Source organism: Protopterus annectens, chromosome 12.part0 (genome assembly GCF_019279795.1).
Source record: "Protopterus annectens isolate FY-2018-M chromosome 12.part0, PAN1.0, whole genome shotgun sequence".
Lineage (NCBI taxonomy): Eukaryota > Metazoa > Chordata > Ceratodontiformes > Protopteridae > Protopterus > Protopterus annectens.
The window spans coordinates 138,202,567-138,218,995 of NC_056746.1; the positions used below are offsets into that span (position 1 = coordinate 138,202,567).

General features: G+C 44.1%; 1 protein-coding gene across 2 annotated transcripts in view; it reads right to left on the reverse strand.

Moving 5' to 3' along the window:
- LOC122816397 (nodal modulator 1-like) overlaps nucleotides 1–16,429 on the reverse strand; it is an 877,949-nt gene that overhangs the window by 835,547 nt on the left and 25,973 nt on the right. Inside the window, exons 2-3 of one of the 2 annotated variants that reach the window (XM_044089155.1) lie at nucleotides 3,325–3,370; nucleotides 2,540–2,615 (exon numbers count right to left, since the gene is read on the reverse strand). In XM_044089155.1, coding sequence (XP_043945090.1) covers nucleotides 2,540–2,615 — 76 coding nt within the window. In that variant the 5' untranslated portion in view covers nucleotides 3,325–3,370. The remainder of the gene's footprint in view (nucleotides 1–2,539; nucleotides 2,616–3,324; nucleotides 3,371–16,429) is intronic. The other variant, XM_044089153.1, reaches the window with a different exon arrangement.

Here is a 16,429-nt window from a genome sequence, read left to right on the forward strand (position 1 = left end):
GATAGTACATAAAAATGAATAGTATGTGTTAGTATTTTATACACTGATGAAGGGTTTTGTTTGACCTGAAAGCTTTAAAACACTTGTTCAGTATCAGCATTGCTTGGTTTGTTTCATACTGCATCCAGTCTTGGTTTTATGAACTAAGCTTTGTTTTGCAACTGTTTGGCTTTTTGATCTAACAGCAGACCATACTGTTGATAAAGTAGTTGCAAAAGCAGGTTTATCACAGAACCCAGAGGGATACTCTGAAGTTAAAATGGCAGTTTTGGTTTGAGGTTTTCCTCCTTTTTTTTCCCTCTGAATATTCTACCACTACGGAAGTTCTAAAGAGTTAATCTCATTGGAAAATCCAGTCTGTTAGCTCCTGCAAAACAAACTTGTGGTATAACTGCCTCAAATGCACATCTGATGTAAAAAAATAATTTAATTAATTAATTAATTAATTAATTAATTAATTAATTAATTAAATAAATATAGTACTCCACTGTCCATATTGTTATATGTGATTAGTGAAACAGTATGAAGCAGTGATTGTACTGTACCTCGGGTGGAATCTATGCTGCATATCAACCAAAATACAATACTTACTGACAAACTCTAAAACTAAACTTTGGATTATTTGTTGAGAACTCTTGTAAATGGGCAAAGTCTGGCAACTTGTCTAAATTTTGATGTAGATGATAGTGATGTAACTTTGGGCAGTGGGACAATGAGAATGTGTCTGGAGCAATGAAGTGCTGCATCAGCAGTGAGAGAGCCCGTAAATAAAGGTGGAAGGCTGACATATGTATTTGACTACCATGTCTCAGCAGCTTTTGGGTGAATAAAGTCAAATTTACGTAGGAATCCACAGTCCAGTTTGTCAAACAGTTAAGTAGCATCCTGTTTGGTTATCTTTTTAAAGCAAAAACAGATACCAAAGATATTTGTGCAGTAGGGAACAGGATAGAACTTGTGACAAGTTACTCAGGAAGGAGGGTCAACCAATTTACAGACACTGCTGAGGCTGCTTTGGTTAAAAATTTAGTAGCTGCCTTATTTGGGAAAAATTTGTTTGTAGCAGTATTTGTTGCAACTTACCAAAAATGCCTTAGCTGTCCCACTTTGGATTACTGCATGTTACTTATGCATGATGCCTTTGTTGTGTTAGGATGTAATCTAGCATCCTTTCTAAGTTTCTGAATAGGGTACACTGATCATGACTGCATGGGTCAACTTTCCACAAGAATATTTTTATTGAATCCTGTTTGACATATGCAAGTATGAGAAGTCGAAAAGCCATGTTTTTCGTAGCATAAAAAGCTATGATGTATGTGTAGGGATAAAACATGCATCAGACAACTAATGAAGAAACAGAACCTGCAAAAAGTTGTGAAAGACTGAAGAATCAGAGCACTCAGCACTGTTGTAAATGTAAGCCTAAAGCTGTGCATTTCAAAAACACATCTGCATTTCTTTGTACAGATTTTCCTTAAGCGCTCCCAGTTGTGGATAAACCCTACAGTATTTATGAGCTCTCATATAAGTTACTCCTGTCCAGTTTTATCAGAAAATATCCAAGACAGCACAAAGATGTCTCCCCACCTGCAGCATTTCAATAGTCTGGTGGTTGGCATAGACGGTTTAGGTGGTACGCTGTAGTTCCTGTGGTACAGAGTTTAATTCTCTCAGCTCTCACTGGCCTACTGTGTGACCCTGAACAAGTCACTTAACCAAACACTGCTCCCAGGTCACCCATGAAAAGGAGTGTGTGTCCAGTGGGCCCACCTAGTTAACAAATGGTTATTATTATTATTATTAACAACTGATATTTTATAAAGCAGAAAGTCTGACAGTAATCAAACTAACTGGAAGACAATATTTATCTGATAATATGATACATCAATGTCGGAGAAGAAAGACATGCTTTTCATAAAAGCAAATGTTATGATGCACTTGCTGGGATAAAGACAATACTGGAAAATGACTCTAGATGCTGAATCAGCATAAAGTGCACATTAAAACTGAATGAATGAAGAAACTGAAGCAGATGACAGCTGTAGAACTGGCAGCAAAAAGCAGTGCTACATCAACAATCATGACAGGTTTATTGCTGCCTGCACTAATGGAAAGCAATAAATGTCCTAGTGAAATCGACAGGGTACTGTCAATATCAGACAGTATGCAGCTCCTCTGCTGCAAACTTCAACAACTTTGATATGGCTCTGGTTGTATCAGCAAATAATTTATATCAATTACTAATATGCACATTGTTCTACTGAAAGAATGTGTTTCCCAGTGCATACATTAAGCCTACACAGAAAAGAAAATGTCAACAATGTCACAGACAACCAGTGTCAATGGCATAACCAGTATATGTAAGAGTCCTTTCATTATTCAAAATATACATAAATACAAAATGCACAAGTGTAATTCTACAGTTGAATCATTTAAAGAAATGTACAGAATAACATTTTTGAACTCCATTATGTAATATTAACGTTAGTAGCACACATGTGAATACTGCATGATTTGCCCATTCCCAAAGAATACCTACCTTGTAGAGAACTTATTCTGGTTATTAGCAAAGTTTGCATCTCACATGGTCGGGAAGTACTTATCGGCATAAACATCTATTTGCCAGCAAAAGTCAACAGAACAATCAATATAAGGCAAGTTAAGACATTAAAAAGATACAAAAAAAGCACATAATAAATTAAGCAGTACTCTTGCTTACTATGATTCACCTGTAAATAAGCAAGGAAAGCCACTTAAAAAAACCTACTGGCAGAGCCAGTTTTTGCTAACTTAGTGTTACAAAAGACCCTCTAAGGCTTGTACTTAACTAAGCCGGCTGACCTTATTAAAATGAAAAAGAACCCAGATGGAACACTATTAATAGTAAGTTTTAGTCGGTCTTTTCTTTTTTTTTTCCTGAACTTTTGTTATCCATAAAGAGAACTCCATCTCTGAAGATCCCATGACCCAGGCCGCAAAGAGAAGGGTTAAATTACTACATATGGACAATATGGAACAGCCATATCAACCACTTTTGGAGTGCATGTTCCACATGAAGAGAAAGTCACAACTGAATTTAAGACCTTGAACTGTGAAGCATACACCATAACCACTGAAGCAATGCACCAAGCTGCATGTTAATGCTCACAGGATCCTACTGAAAATAATGACATCTGGAAGGAAATCAGTGTGCAGAAACCTACGGAATGTTTCAATTATGAATATTTAGATCTTAAGGAGACACTTAAACCTGCCATTACCATCTAACAAATGCAAAGTTTAAAATATACTGTCACAAAAGAATGATAAACTAAGTGCACTTACCAAAGCTCCACCCTGCAGGAGGATCAATCTTTAAAACAAAATCACCCTGGGAAAGCAGAAAAACCTGTCAGATTCTACAAAAGGAAATGTAAAACATGAAAAAACAGGATGCTCTTCATTTAATTACCACATAGTAAAAATTGTAATGGTCACCAATTTCAGAGACATGCTTTATAAGACGTTTGGCAGAAATACTGAAATACTGTCTCAGGTAGTCAGGGAATCCCCAGGATCACGCAAGTGCCAGAGCAGCACCCTCCTCCACAATTTAATAAAACATTCTGTGAGTAAGAGCATCAAAGTACAATTCTAACACCTCCTTACACATTTTGAATAGTTACTTAAAATGACAAATCAATAAAAATAAGGCTACATTTAATTTAACACACTTGTGGATCCTACGACTACTCTCAGTATATTTAAAACAAGATATAAATTCCTGTACTTTATGCACATATCAAAAAGTCAAAGTTTATTCCAGTCTTTCCCAAGATGAAAACCAAGAGATTTATTTAGGAATCCAACAAGAAGATTGGACATAAAATGTGAGTTTTAACATAATTACTCCTTCTATGTGACTGTGTTATATCTGTCATTGTGAAAGAATGATACAAACAGATTGCATACGACTGTCAAAAAAAAAAAACATACTATGCCTAGCGCTTGCATATTTTACATGCTGACGTAGAGTTTACTGTTACTATTTGTGCAATGCAGGCTGAGCCTGCAAATTGTCATTTGTGATCAGTGATCTACTCCAGAAAAGAAATACAAATAGTTTCTAATCCAATAAAAGAGTATTTCCAAATTTCCAGGGACTCATGATAACCCAGGGATAATATTTTGCAAAACCGCTTACATATTTAACTTTCAAGGCTTGTGACACCCCTGCACTAGCCCAGTAATCAAGGAGCTTCACTCCTCACCACTACCACCAGTAAGGGATGTGCACATTGGGAGGATGACAAGTACACACACAGTAAAGTTCAATTTCCTTTAAGAGCACACAGAGATGACATTCAGTCTGGGGCTGGTTTCACCCTCTCTTTCTCCAGATCCCCAATAAGACTCCCCACTGGCACAGCTATAGGGTTAAGATCTCAGCAGAGTTGTCAAACCAAAACATCCAGTACCCACTCTGTCCAACCAGTGCTTCATGTCCCTGCCCAAGTAGCTGACACACACACACACACACACACACACACACACACACACACACACACACACACACACACAGAATGGATTTGTATACAAACACACAGACACTCCTGTGGAAGGCTGGCACAGGTTCACTAGCTATGACTCCTTCTGCCCAGATATATGCAAGTACTCTAAGAGGTTAAATATCTCTAAGCAAACCATCCACAATTAAACGGTTTAAATATATTTAATATTAAAAGAACACGCCAATACTCAATACAGTGACAGAGATCAGAATCACAGGAAATATTTTAAAACAACATTGCAGAACAGTCTCACATAAATACAGAAAACATCCAAACTACTTCTTTCAGCTTTTTCCAGGTTAAGGGTCACCACAGTGGATCACCCGTCCGCTCATGATTGGCAATGGAGTTTTACGGTGCCGAGGTGCCAGCCTGGCACCCAACCTTCCACAGAAGGCACACGCATGCATGCACACACACACCTAGGGCCAATATGGAGTGTCCAATCCACCTACAGCATGTCTTTGTGATGTGGGAGGAAACCGGAGCACCCGGAGGAAACCCAAGCGACCACAGGGAGGACATGCAGACTCCGCACAGAAGGCACCCCAGCTGAGAATCGAACCGGAGAACCTCTTGCTGTGAGGTGGAAACGCTAACCGCTGCACCACTGTGGCTGCCCAGAAAACATCTAAACTAATCTTACTATATTCTTATCTATCTCTAAAAGTGATACTATGATCCAAGTCCTACTTACAGAGCAAAGCAAATGCAGATGAGAAGTGCTGAAGATGGATGTTTCAGGTCTAAACACAAGATACAAAAATGCAAAGGCTCACTCTCTGAGACAGTTCTTAAATTACTATCAAATGTTTCTGCTGGGATATCTCAGATTACATCATTCTTTGACACCTCTGCCTTCAGTTCCCAGGCTAACAAACTTAAAATGTACCACCTCTGTGTCAAAACTACTCATCTCTCAGAAGTTGCCAAATGGTCAAATACTTTTAATTTTGAAACCTGTAATTATTTCTGTTTCCAGACAACAGAAAAACCTCCTAGCTCTAGATATCCTGTCTCTTTGCATTAACTAACTTTATAGCATAGTCATAAACAATTTCAACTTATTTTCTTAGAGTTTTGCAAGTTAACTCTGTATGTTCCAACTTCTACCACGAAAACATACATTTGCACAGGCATATAGTTTATACACATTTCTGCTTTTTTGCAGCAGGGTGCACTGTGGTTACATTTTTGAAGCTCTGTACATAACATACAGTTCAACACACACTTCTGCATCAGCAGTTTGATATACATGCAACATATAGTTTTCTTACATTTGTAAGGCAAGGCTATGAAGCATATTAAATGTTCACAAATGACATATGATTTTTTACAAAATTCCAGATAGCTGGGCTGGAAGCATTTTGGTTTGTCACACTTCTCCCCCCTCCCCACAAGAACTCAAGCTAGTTTTTCAAGTGACCCTTGGGAAACATTACTTGAGAGGGTTGAGCCTATTTGGGAAAACCTTACCCCATTCCCTGTCTTGAGATTCCAGCTGCCTTGGCATAGCTGACCCCAGTACCGTGCAGCACTGTCTCATCATAAGCCTGCAACCCTAGGCTCCTCCATAGTAATTTGGGATTTCCCTGGTTGGCTCCCTGTATCCATAGATTTCCCTTAGATGACTCCTGCCTTGTAATGCAAATACTTAGCACAAGGGCCTCCCTGTTATGGTAAGGTTTCATCATGTTAACATGGTACAATTTGTGTCCCTTCCTCCTGCCTAGCAGTTCTACCACATAGTTACCATCACTGACCTTCCTCATCACATTGTAGGGTCCCTCCCAAGCGCCTGCAGTTTGTTGTGTCTGACAGGAATGAGAACCATTACCTGCTGCCCTACAGCATACTCTCTAGCTTGAGCACTGCTGTCATACCAGACGTTTTCTGCTGCTGGGCTTCTGCCAGGTTCTCTTGGGCCAAGCCCATGAGTTCCCTAAGCCTTGTCCTGAGGTTTAGGACATAGACCACAACAGACTCCTTGTGACATTCACACTCAACCCTCCCACTCATCTTGAATCAAATCTAGATTCCCCTTCACCCTATGTCCATACAGCAACTCAAAGGGGGAAAAGCCTTTGTATTCCTGGGGAACCTCTCTGTAAGCAAACAAATGGGGCAAATATTTATTCCAGTCCCTCTTAAACTCGTCTGCAAATGCCCGCAGCATGGTCTTGAGTGTAGAGTTTAGCCTCTCAACAAGACCATTAGTCTGGGGATGGTAGGCGGTGGTCTTTGGGTACTTCACCTCACAGTACTTCCACAGACAAGCCAGCAGGTCTGACATGAAATTGGCACCTCTGTCAGTCAGTATTTCTTTTGGAAAACATACCTTGCCGAAAGTCTCTAATAAAACATTTGCCACCTTTTCTGCCTCAATGGAGGACAGAGCCACTGCCTCATGGTATCTGGTAGCATAATCTATTACCACTAGGATATACTTTTTTTTCTGTGAACCTTGAGGTACTCAGAGGCCCCACAATATCCATAGCTACCTTCTGAAATGGCTCCTTCATCACAGGCAAAGGCATCAAAGGAGCTTTCAAATTGTCTCCTGCCTTACCTACCTTTTGGCACTGCTCATGAGTCCTGCAGTACCCTGTTATATCTCTGGAAGTTCTGCATAATACGTCTCTTTGTACGTTTTATACCCATATGACCTGCAAAGGGAATATCATGGGCTATGGCTAGAAGTGCCAGACGGTAGGCTCTGGGCACTACCAACTGCTGTATTCTCTCACCCTTTAGCCCTCCCTCAGGGGTCCACACTCTATACAGTAACCTTTGTCCCAATATACAGATCCCCCCCCTTTGAGAATCAGGTGCCTCACTAGCTACCCCCCTCAGGCCTTGTAATGTAGGGTCTGAGAGCCGAGCCTGTCTCAACTCTCTCTTGGTAACCCTTCCCAGCTCCCCTTCCACAGGAAGTCTGGTATCCTCTGACAGTGGTGCCTCATTGTCTCCCTGGGTACTACTACTCACCTCTGCCCTTGCAGTCACTCTGTCCAAGGGAACATCAGTACCCACAAGCAGCTGTAGCTCACCTTCAGTCTCACTGCTACAGGGTAGCTCCCTCCCTGAAGTAACCACCTCACCAGTCCTGGTAGCAAGTGTGCTGTCTGTCTGGGTTTCCCCCAGGCTAACAGACCCACATGCTTCTCTCCAAACCTGACTGCGTGTAACTGCATGCACACATAGTACTGCATTATCAAAATCATTCCCTATCAGGACACCTGCAGGGATATCCTCAAATACACCTACTTGCTTGCTTCCTTTTCCACCCTCCCAGTCAAGGTGAATCCTAGCCAAAGGTATTTGGAATGGGGTCCCTCCTAAAGCTCTGACTGGAGTAACTGCCCAAGCAAGTAGTGCTCCTCTGTGACCATTGCAGGGTTCACAATGGTTAGGTCAGAAGCTGCGTCTCTCTTAGCCATGGTCTCTTTCCCATTCACTAAGATTAGATATAACCTCTTGTGGTAATTTGGTACCCTTGTTGCCTCGAGATAATCTACTGTTGGCATTCTGTCATTCCCATTTACTGGCTCTCCCACCTTTTGTTCCCTACCTTGCCTCCGTGGACATCTATATGCTACATGGCCCCACTGGTTGCATTTATAACATTTAACCCTAGGTCCTGGATGTGTACCTGGATTAGTGGCTTCCCCTGCTACTGGCGGACTCTGTTGGGGCAGTCTGGGCTGCCCACCATGGTTCCCTTAGACCCATAAGCAGCACTGGGTGCTCTTTTCCTGTGCAGTGATGCCCTGCTTGCTCGGTATAGGTCTCCCTTCTTCCCCAACTCATCTGCAGTAGAGCACTGTATCAGCTAACCAGATTCTCATGTCCTCAGGCAAAGTGCCAAGAGCTTGTTCCCTCACTAAAAGGTCTAACAGCCCTTCAAAAGTGGTGACCTGACATCCACTCACCCACCTATGAAAATAAGTGCATAGTTCAGCAACATATTCACACACTTTCATGTGCCTTACATTTATGCTCACAAAACTTTTCTTATAAGCTTCAACTGTTAACTTAAAAAAATTCTAGCAAACAATTTTTTACAACATTATAATTTAAGCAGTCATTATCAGACAGTTGGGAAAGAACAGTTACAGCTTTACCATGGAGTAAGGGGGTCAGGAACCGTACCCACAGCCCTTGGTCAACATTATACTGTTTACATACCCTCTCAAATATATGAATGACACTATCAAAATTATCCCCCTCTGTAAATTGTGGAAGAAATTTACTGACCTTTGTTGCTTCTGGGGTTTGGTTACTCCCTTCCCCATTACCTCCATGACTCTGGTGAAGAGTCAGCATCTCCTTTTCATGTTGCCTCTGCCTCCTCTCCTCCTCAGTGTCCAACCATCGCATTTTCTCATTTTCCTGTCTCTAGACATCTCAGCCTCTCTGCTGCCTTACATTTCCAAAAGCTTGGCCTCTAGCTCAAGTCTCTAACTCCAGATGGATTTTTAAGTCCTCTGTGGAAAGGTTGAGCTGTCCATTTTCTGACAGTTGTACATCTTCATGGCCAGTCTGATCATCGTCCTGGTTGCTATTCTCTGATGCAACTGTGACTAAAGCTGCAATCATGTCTGTCTTAGTCAGGCTGGCATGCACCAATCCTTCTGCTGGCACATAGCCAACTGGCTCCTTGTCAGCTTGCCATACTCCTCTGCTGACATGCTGGCCTGCTCTCCCTGACTAACTAAGCTAACAAAAGAAATAAAACAGTAGTGATATGAACTCAATGTTCACTGCATGGCTGAAAACACCTTCAGTGATCACTGTACACAAGCTACAGGAATTCAATATCCACACCACTACAAGCCAATTAATATGTGATGTGGGTATCCCACCACTGCCAAACGATTAATATGTGATGCCCCTGCACCAGCCCAGTAATCAAGGAGCCTCAATCCTCACCAATAGCACCAGTGAGGGACATGCACATTGGGAGGATGACAAGTACACACACACAGTAAAGTACAATTTCCCTTAAGGGCACACAGAGATCACAGTCAGTCTGGGGCTAGTTTCTCTCTCTCTCTCTCCAGATCCCCAATAAGACTTCCCACTGGCAGAGCTATAGGGTTAACATCTCAGCCGAGTGTTCAAGCCAAAACCTCCAGCACCCACTCTGTCCAACCAGTGCTTTGTGTCCCTGCCCAAGTAGCTGACACACACACTGTGAGATTGGATTTATATACAAACACACAAGACAGTCCTGGGGAAGGCTGGCACAGGTTCACTAGCTATTCCCCCTTCCACCCAGACTATAAAAGGTAGTACCCAGCTGCCACCAACCACTCATCAGCTAGTATAAGGCCCTTCCCAAAGGGTGGCCAATTCTACCACGTGATGTTACTGTTATCCACGTGGTAAGTGTGACCAAGACTTTTAAGGCTATTTAGGAGTGGCCTATACAGTGTCACCAAATACATATGCAAGTACTCTAAGAGCTTAAATATTTCTAAACAAACTAGCCACAATGAAACAGTTTAAGTATATTTAACAATAATGTTGAGTCTTTCGGCTTTTCCCGGTTAGGGGTCGCCACAGCGGAACTCCGGTCCGCTAATGACTGGTAGTTGATTTTTACGTGCCGAGTTACCAGGTCAACCTTCAACGAAGGTATGCCCATTCACGCATGTCTACACGCAGAAGACGCTCTGAGAATCGAACTGGACAACGACTTACTGTGAGTCGACAACGCTACCGCAGCACCACCACCGCGTTTAAATATATTTAATAATAATAAATAAAAGAAAAAAAGAAGTTATGTACTTACCATAATGTTCCATCGGAGTAGTTAGACTTCATTCTTCTGCACATATGGGTATTCGGATCCGATTCGGATCCAAGCCGACAAAACTTTTCACGCATCAGCTCTGAGCTCCAAGCTCCCCTACCTATATTACATCACTTCCTCCTATCTAGCCAAGATCGAGTTTGCTGTCACTAAATGGCAACATAACCACAATCCTAAACCGGATAAACCTGAAGAGTGAGGGGGATGGAGGGAGGGAAGGTGCAGAAGAATGAAGTCTAACTACTCAGATGGAAAGTTATGGTATGTACATAACTTCTTTATATGAAGTAGTTAACTTCATTCTTTCTGCACATATGGGACAGAGTCCCCAGCTACTAGTATTCCTGGGAGGCCCTTATGGAAGGATATTTCTGAGCACCGCAAAGCCAAAGGATGCTCTCCCTCTAGAAATAAGATCTAATTTATAATGAGAGATGAATGTGTGCGAATTGGCCCAAGTCGCTGCCGCACAGATATCGTCTAATGGAACTCTTAACCAGAAAGCTGCAGAAGTGGCCACTGCCCTAGTGGAATGAGCCTTCAATACACCAGGAGGAGATAAACCTTTGTCCTTATAAACTTGTGCAATACAAAGAGTGATCCACCTTGCTAAGGACACTTTTGAAACTGCTTTGCCCAAAAATGGTTTTGAAAAAGAAACAAACAATTGATCCGACTTCCAGAAGGGTTTAGTCCTATGGAGGTAAAACGAAGCTGTCTATGGATATCCAATAAATGAAGCTTATATTCACCTCTATTTTGGAAATTTAGGAAGAAGACTGGCAAATTTATAGATTGATTAATATTGGCTGCTGAGGACACCTTGGGAAGAAAAGAAGGGTTCATAAGCAGCGCAACCCTATCCTTGTGGAAAACCAAATGGGGGGGGGCAAGGAGGATAAGGCCTGCAACTCTGAAACTCTTTTAGCTGAAGTGATGGCAACCAAGGATGCGGTCTTCCAGGACAAAAACTTCATCTGAACTGAACCGGCTGGCTCGAAAGGGGGAGAGGTCAAAGCTTGAAGGACTAAAGTTAGATCCCAGGGGGGCACTGTTTCTTTAACTGGTGGTTGCAATAAAAAAGTGCCCTTCAGGAAAGCTTTACACAATTTGGCAGAAGCCAGAGCAACCTTATTTTCACCTACATGAAAATTAGAGATGGCAGCCAGTTGAACCTTGATGGTGGAAGCACTTGCGCCTGATAGAAAAAGGTCAGCCAAAAAATCCAGTATGACCGGAACGGGGGCTATAAATGGGTTCTGATTACGTTGAGAGGCCCAAACACAAAAACGTCTCCACTTGCTATTGTACAGTTTCCTACTGGAGGTTTTAAGAGAAGCTACCAGAATGTTCTTAACAGGGGACAAAAGTCCGGGCGTCCTGATGATCAGGAACTGGAGCAGCCACGCCGTCAGCTTGAGACTGCCCAGGTTGGGCAGGGGCATGCCCGACGGGTGAGAAATTAGATCCGGACATGGATCTAGAGTCCATGGAGGAGCCAACAGGTGAGAACATAGGAAGGGAAACCATACTTGGCGAGGCCAGAAGGGAGCTATGAGAATGACTTTGCACTGCAGCCAGCAAGCTCTCTGAAGGAACTTCGGAATAAGAGGTAATGGGGTATAAGCATACAGTAGCCCAGGAGGCCAAGCATGGACAAGAGCGTCCTTCGGGACATCCCCCGGAGGGGGGATCGGAGAAAAGAAGTTGCTGCACTTCGTGTTGTAAGGAGATGCAAAGAGATCGCAGCAAGGTTGACCCCAAACAAGGAAGATTTTCTCTGCCACTGATTGTTTCAGAGACCACTCGTAAGGCAGAAGGATTGCCCTGCTGAGACTGTTGCTAGAACGTTGGAGCATCCCGGGATATGCGTTGCTATGAGAAACCGGCTGATGGATATGGCCCACTCCCAAACCCTCATGGCCTCGCGACAAAGGGGGTAGGATCGGGTCCCTCCCTGTTTGTTTATATACCAGACTACAGACATGTTGTCTGATTGAATGGCTACCGTCCCCAGAGGTAGGACAGGGTGGAAGGCTCTCAACGCTAAAAGCATTGCCCTCATCTCCAGGACACTGATGTGTAGCTTGGTCTCTGGAAGGGACCATGTGCCTTGGACCGTTCTTCCCATGAAGTGCCCCCCCACCCGAGCTGGGAGGCATCCGTGGTCACCGTGGCTTGAGCCGGAGGGGCTAGAAAGCTGCACCCCGCAAAAATGTCCAGTGGTGGCTTCAATCAGCGGAGTGATGTTCTGCATGTCCGTTTGATTAGGATGTGGAAACTCATTGGGAGGTCTAGCCAGGACCATTGAACTGCTAGATTCCACTGAAGGACTCTCATGTGAAGACGTGCAAGAGGGAGGATAGAGATTGAGGCTGCCATCGAACCCAGGGCCCTGAGAACATCAGCTGCTGTGACTACAGAGTGATCTAAGATCGCTGATACACAGAGTCTGACATTTTCTACCCTTTCCGGGGTGAGAAAAATCTTTGACTGAATTGAATCCAACCGTGCCCCGATGAAGTCTATGTTCTGAACCGGAGTCAGGTGGAACTTGTTGAGGTTGATCGTGATGCCTAACTTGTGAGTCAGACTGAGGAAGTAGTGTAGGGCCTGACACAAGGGACGTTTGGTAGATGCAGCGAAGAGCCAGTTGTCTAGGTAGGGGAATACCTGAATGCCCTGAAGTCTCAGGTGAGCCGCTACGACCGCCATAACTTTGGTGAACACTCTGGGGGCTGTGGTGAGACCGAAGGGTAGGGCTCTGAATTGAAAGTGACTGGCCCCTAGCCGGAACATAGAAACCTCCTGGAGCTCCTGTGGACTTTGATGTGACAGTAAGCGTCCTGGAGGTCTAACGAGCACATCCAGTCGCATTCTCTCAGAAATGGTAGAATGGACTGTAGAGTGACCATCCGGAATTTTTGTTTCTCTACCAACAGGTTGAGGATAGACAGGTCCAGAATGGGCCTGAGGTCCTCCGTCTTCTTTGGCACTAAACAGAACCTGGAGTAGATGTCTGATCCAGATTGATCTGGGGGGACAGGCTTGATGGCTCGTTTTTGTAGCGGCTTCAAAACCTCTAATGCTGCAGCCTCCCTGTGAGCGGGTGGAACATCTGGAAGGCGTGCTGGAATTATGGGACATGAAATGAAGGGGATAGAATATCCTCTGGATATGAGGTTTAACACCCAGCAGTCTGCAGTAATGGACTCCCATGCCGCTGGATGTAAGGAAAATCTTCCCCTGACTGCCTCCAGAGTAGAGCAGCCGGGCAACCCTTCAGGGTTGCTGTGCGGGTCTGTTGGAAAAAGGTTCCCTAGACCTGAAGTTTCTGGTATCCCCTCTGCCTCTGGGACGGCGTCGGTCTTGTCCCCCTCTGTCTCTGGGGGATGAATATTCCTGGGTGTCACGAAAAGACTGTGATTTCCAGAACCACATCTTCTTTTGCCCCTTTTGGTTCCTGGAATAGGATCTCTGGGGGTTAGAGAAGGGGATTCCGACGGCTGACAAAGTCTTTCCGTCCTTCTCACTCTGGGTTAGTGTGTCACGTGCAGTCTTCCCCAAAGAGGGATGATCCACTGAAAGGGGCGTTGATGAAAGACACCTTAAAGGGGTCCGCAAACTGACACAGCCTGATACAGGCATGTCACCTCAAGGCAACGCCTGTACCAGAAGCTCTAGCGGCTCCCTCTGTAGCATGAGAGAGGAGACGCATAGAGGTATTAGTCACTAATTTCAGTGTAGTCATCTTCACAGTAAAGGACTGCTTGTCCTGCTGCGACAGAGACTCCGGGGGCGACTCAGTTAGTTCCGATATAAGTTCTCGCTGCCGTCGGATGACATGTGCCAAGTAATTCAGCGCACGGATAGAAAATGTCGCTGACGAGTACATGCGCTTCCCGAAATGATCCATCGACCTGGAGTCCTTGTCTGGTGGATGAACTGAGGAACTCTCCTGTGCCAGTTCCTTCTTTGCGGCTGCTGCAACCACCAAAGCATCTAACGGGGCTCCCTTGGACCATGCCTGCCTGTCTGACGGCGGGGAAAGAATTTTGTCTGGCCTTTTGGGTATAGGCTCTACGGTGTCAGAATCCTTCCATGCCCTAGTGGTGATGAGGTCCACCAAAGGGTCAGCTGGAGGGGAGACCCAGGAAGTAGATGGCCCGTGCCGAAGGCCTCCAGGAATACGGACTCATCCGCAGAGGGTTTGGGGGCGGACCAACCTCCTCTTTGGCGGAGGATCTCCATAATGTCTCCGAATGAGACGTCCTCGGTAGGTGATCTGGGGGAACCCTCTCCTTCATCCAAGTCCGAATCGGTGGTAATGGACTCAGGGGAGTCCAAGTGCCTCCTCTTACACTTGCGCTTACGAAGTTCCTCTCCAGTGGGACTCTCTGAAGAGGATTCGTAAGCCTCTGGGGGTTCCCTGAGGGGAACAATCTGGGGTTGCTTTGGCACGGGCTGTCCCTGAGACAGGGTAATGGGAGCAGAATCCAAAATCAGAGGGGTATGGGTAGGATCCGAGTAGGTGAGCTGTGACCTCAACCCCTGGGAGAGAACCCTTTCCACTGCCCCGAATGCCGATGGAAAGCACACCTCCGTAGCTCATAAGAATGAGACTCTCCCCGGATCCGAAGCAGGGATCAGAGCCGACAGCAGGGTAGTCTGGGCCCCGACCATGGCTCAGAGTCTCTCCTGGATCCGAGGAACTCAAGGTGATGGCTGGCGTCGAGGAAACGAGAACCAGCGCCGCCGACCCAACAGCTCTGAAAGGTCTCGGACCCGAGAACCCCGAAGCATCGGGTCGGATCTGGGAAGGAGAAATAGGGATGAACATAGTTGTAGAAGGACCCTCTCCAATGGGAGAGGGCCCTGGTAAGACTCCCATCTGAATCTGGTTCTGGATGAACCTCCTCATTAGCCTGTCCATATCAAGGTCCCAATGCAAAAAGTAGTAGTGTGTTACAATAAAACTGCAAAATCTGTCACAAATCTTCAACATCAAGACATATAGCACATAAACTAAAAATGGTGCACTGATATACCTTTTATATCCAACTAATGAATTATGGAGCTTTTCTTTCCAGGATGCTGCTGAAAAGGGGCTATAACCCTAGTTGGACTATCCTGGTTAATAGATTCAAGCAAATATAATGAAAAAAATTCATCAGGTACCTTACTGTGTGCCAAGTATATAATAGGGATTGAATGTTGTCAGACAGTCTGCATATACGCTCAAACAGCCTAAAAGTGAGAAAGGTCCCCTCCCCCATATTACATATATATGTGTGTTTGTTTTACATTTATATACACACACACACACACACACACACACACACACACACATATATATATATATATATATATATATATGTATAGACAGATATAGAAAGAGAAAAGCAGATTACAAAATTCTTTTTAAGCACAATAAAACAATGCTACACACAGCTTTATATGATTCAAAATATTATGAAACAATATGAAAGACTTCAGCACAAAGGATTAAGCGATTGGCTGCTAGTGTTAATAAGCTTTAACTTGTAAGCCCAATAATTAGTGCCCTCGGCCTTCATTTGTCTACTGTGTTGCTCTGAGCAAACTCCTGGTGCACCCCTGAAAACAGGCTTGTGCCTAGTGAAGTTATCGGATAATCTAAACCTTGTCATCACAATGAAGAAAACATGCTGGAGGGATAGGTTCCTGACCCAGAAACTCCCCAAACACTGGAATAGACTGCCCATACATGTCAAGCAGAGCGCCTCCTTGGACCTCTTCAAAAGGAACCTTGATGATTGGATGGGAGATAGGAAATTCACCCCGGGGATCATGTCAGTCGCCCTGCTAGACAGGGGTCCAGGGAAGTAAACACCGTGGGAAGAAATAGCCAGGGAATTGTTATGGCTAGGCTTGTATAGGCCCGATAGCCTAGTACCAACCTATGAACAAACATGACTAAAACAAATAAGAGCAATACTTAGCTATTTCCCCTGACAAACTGAGCATGTACATCAAATATACTTGTTCATAACTCAGTGGATTATGTCAAACCACTAAAATT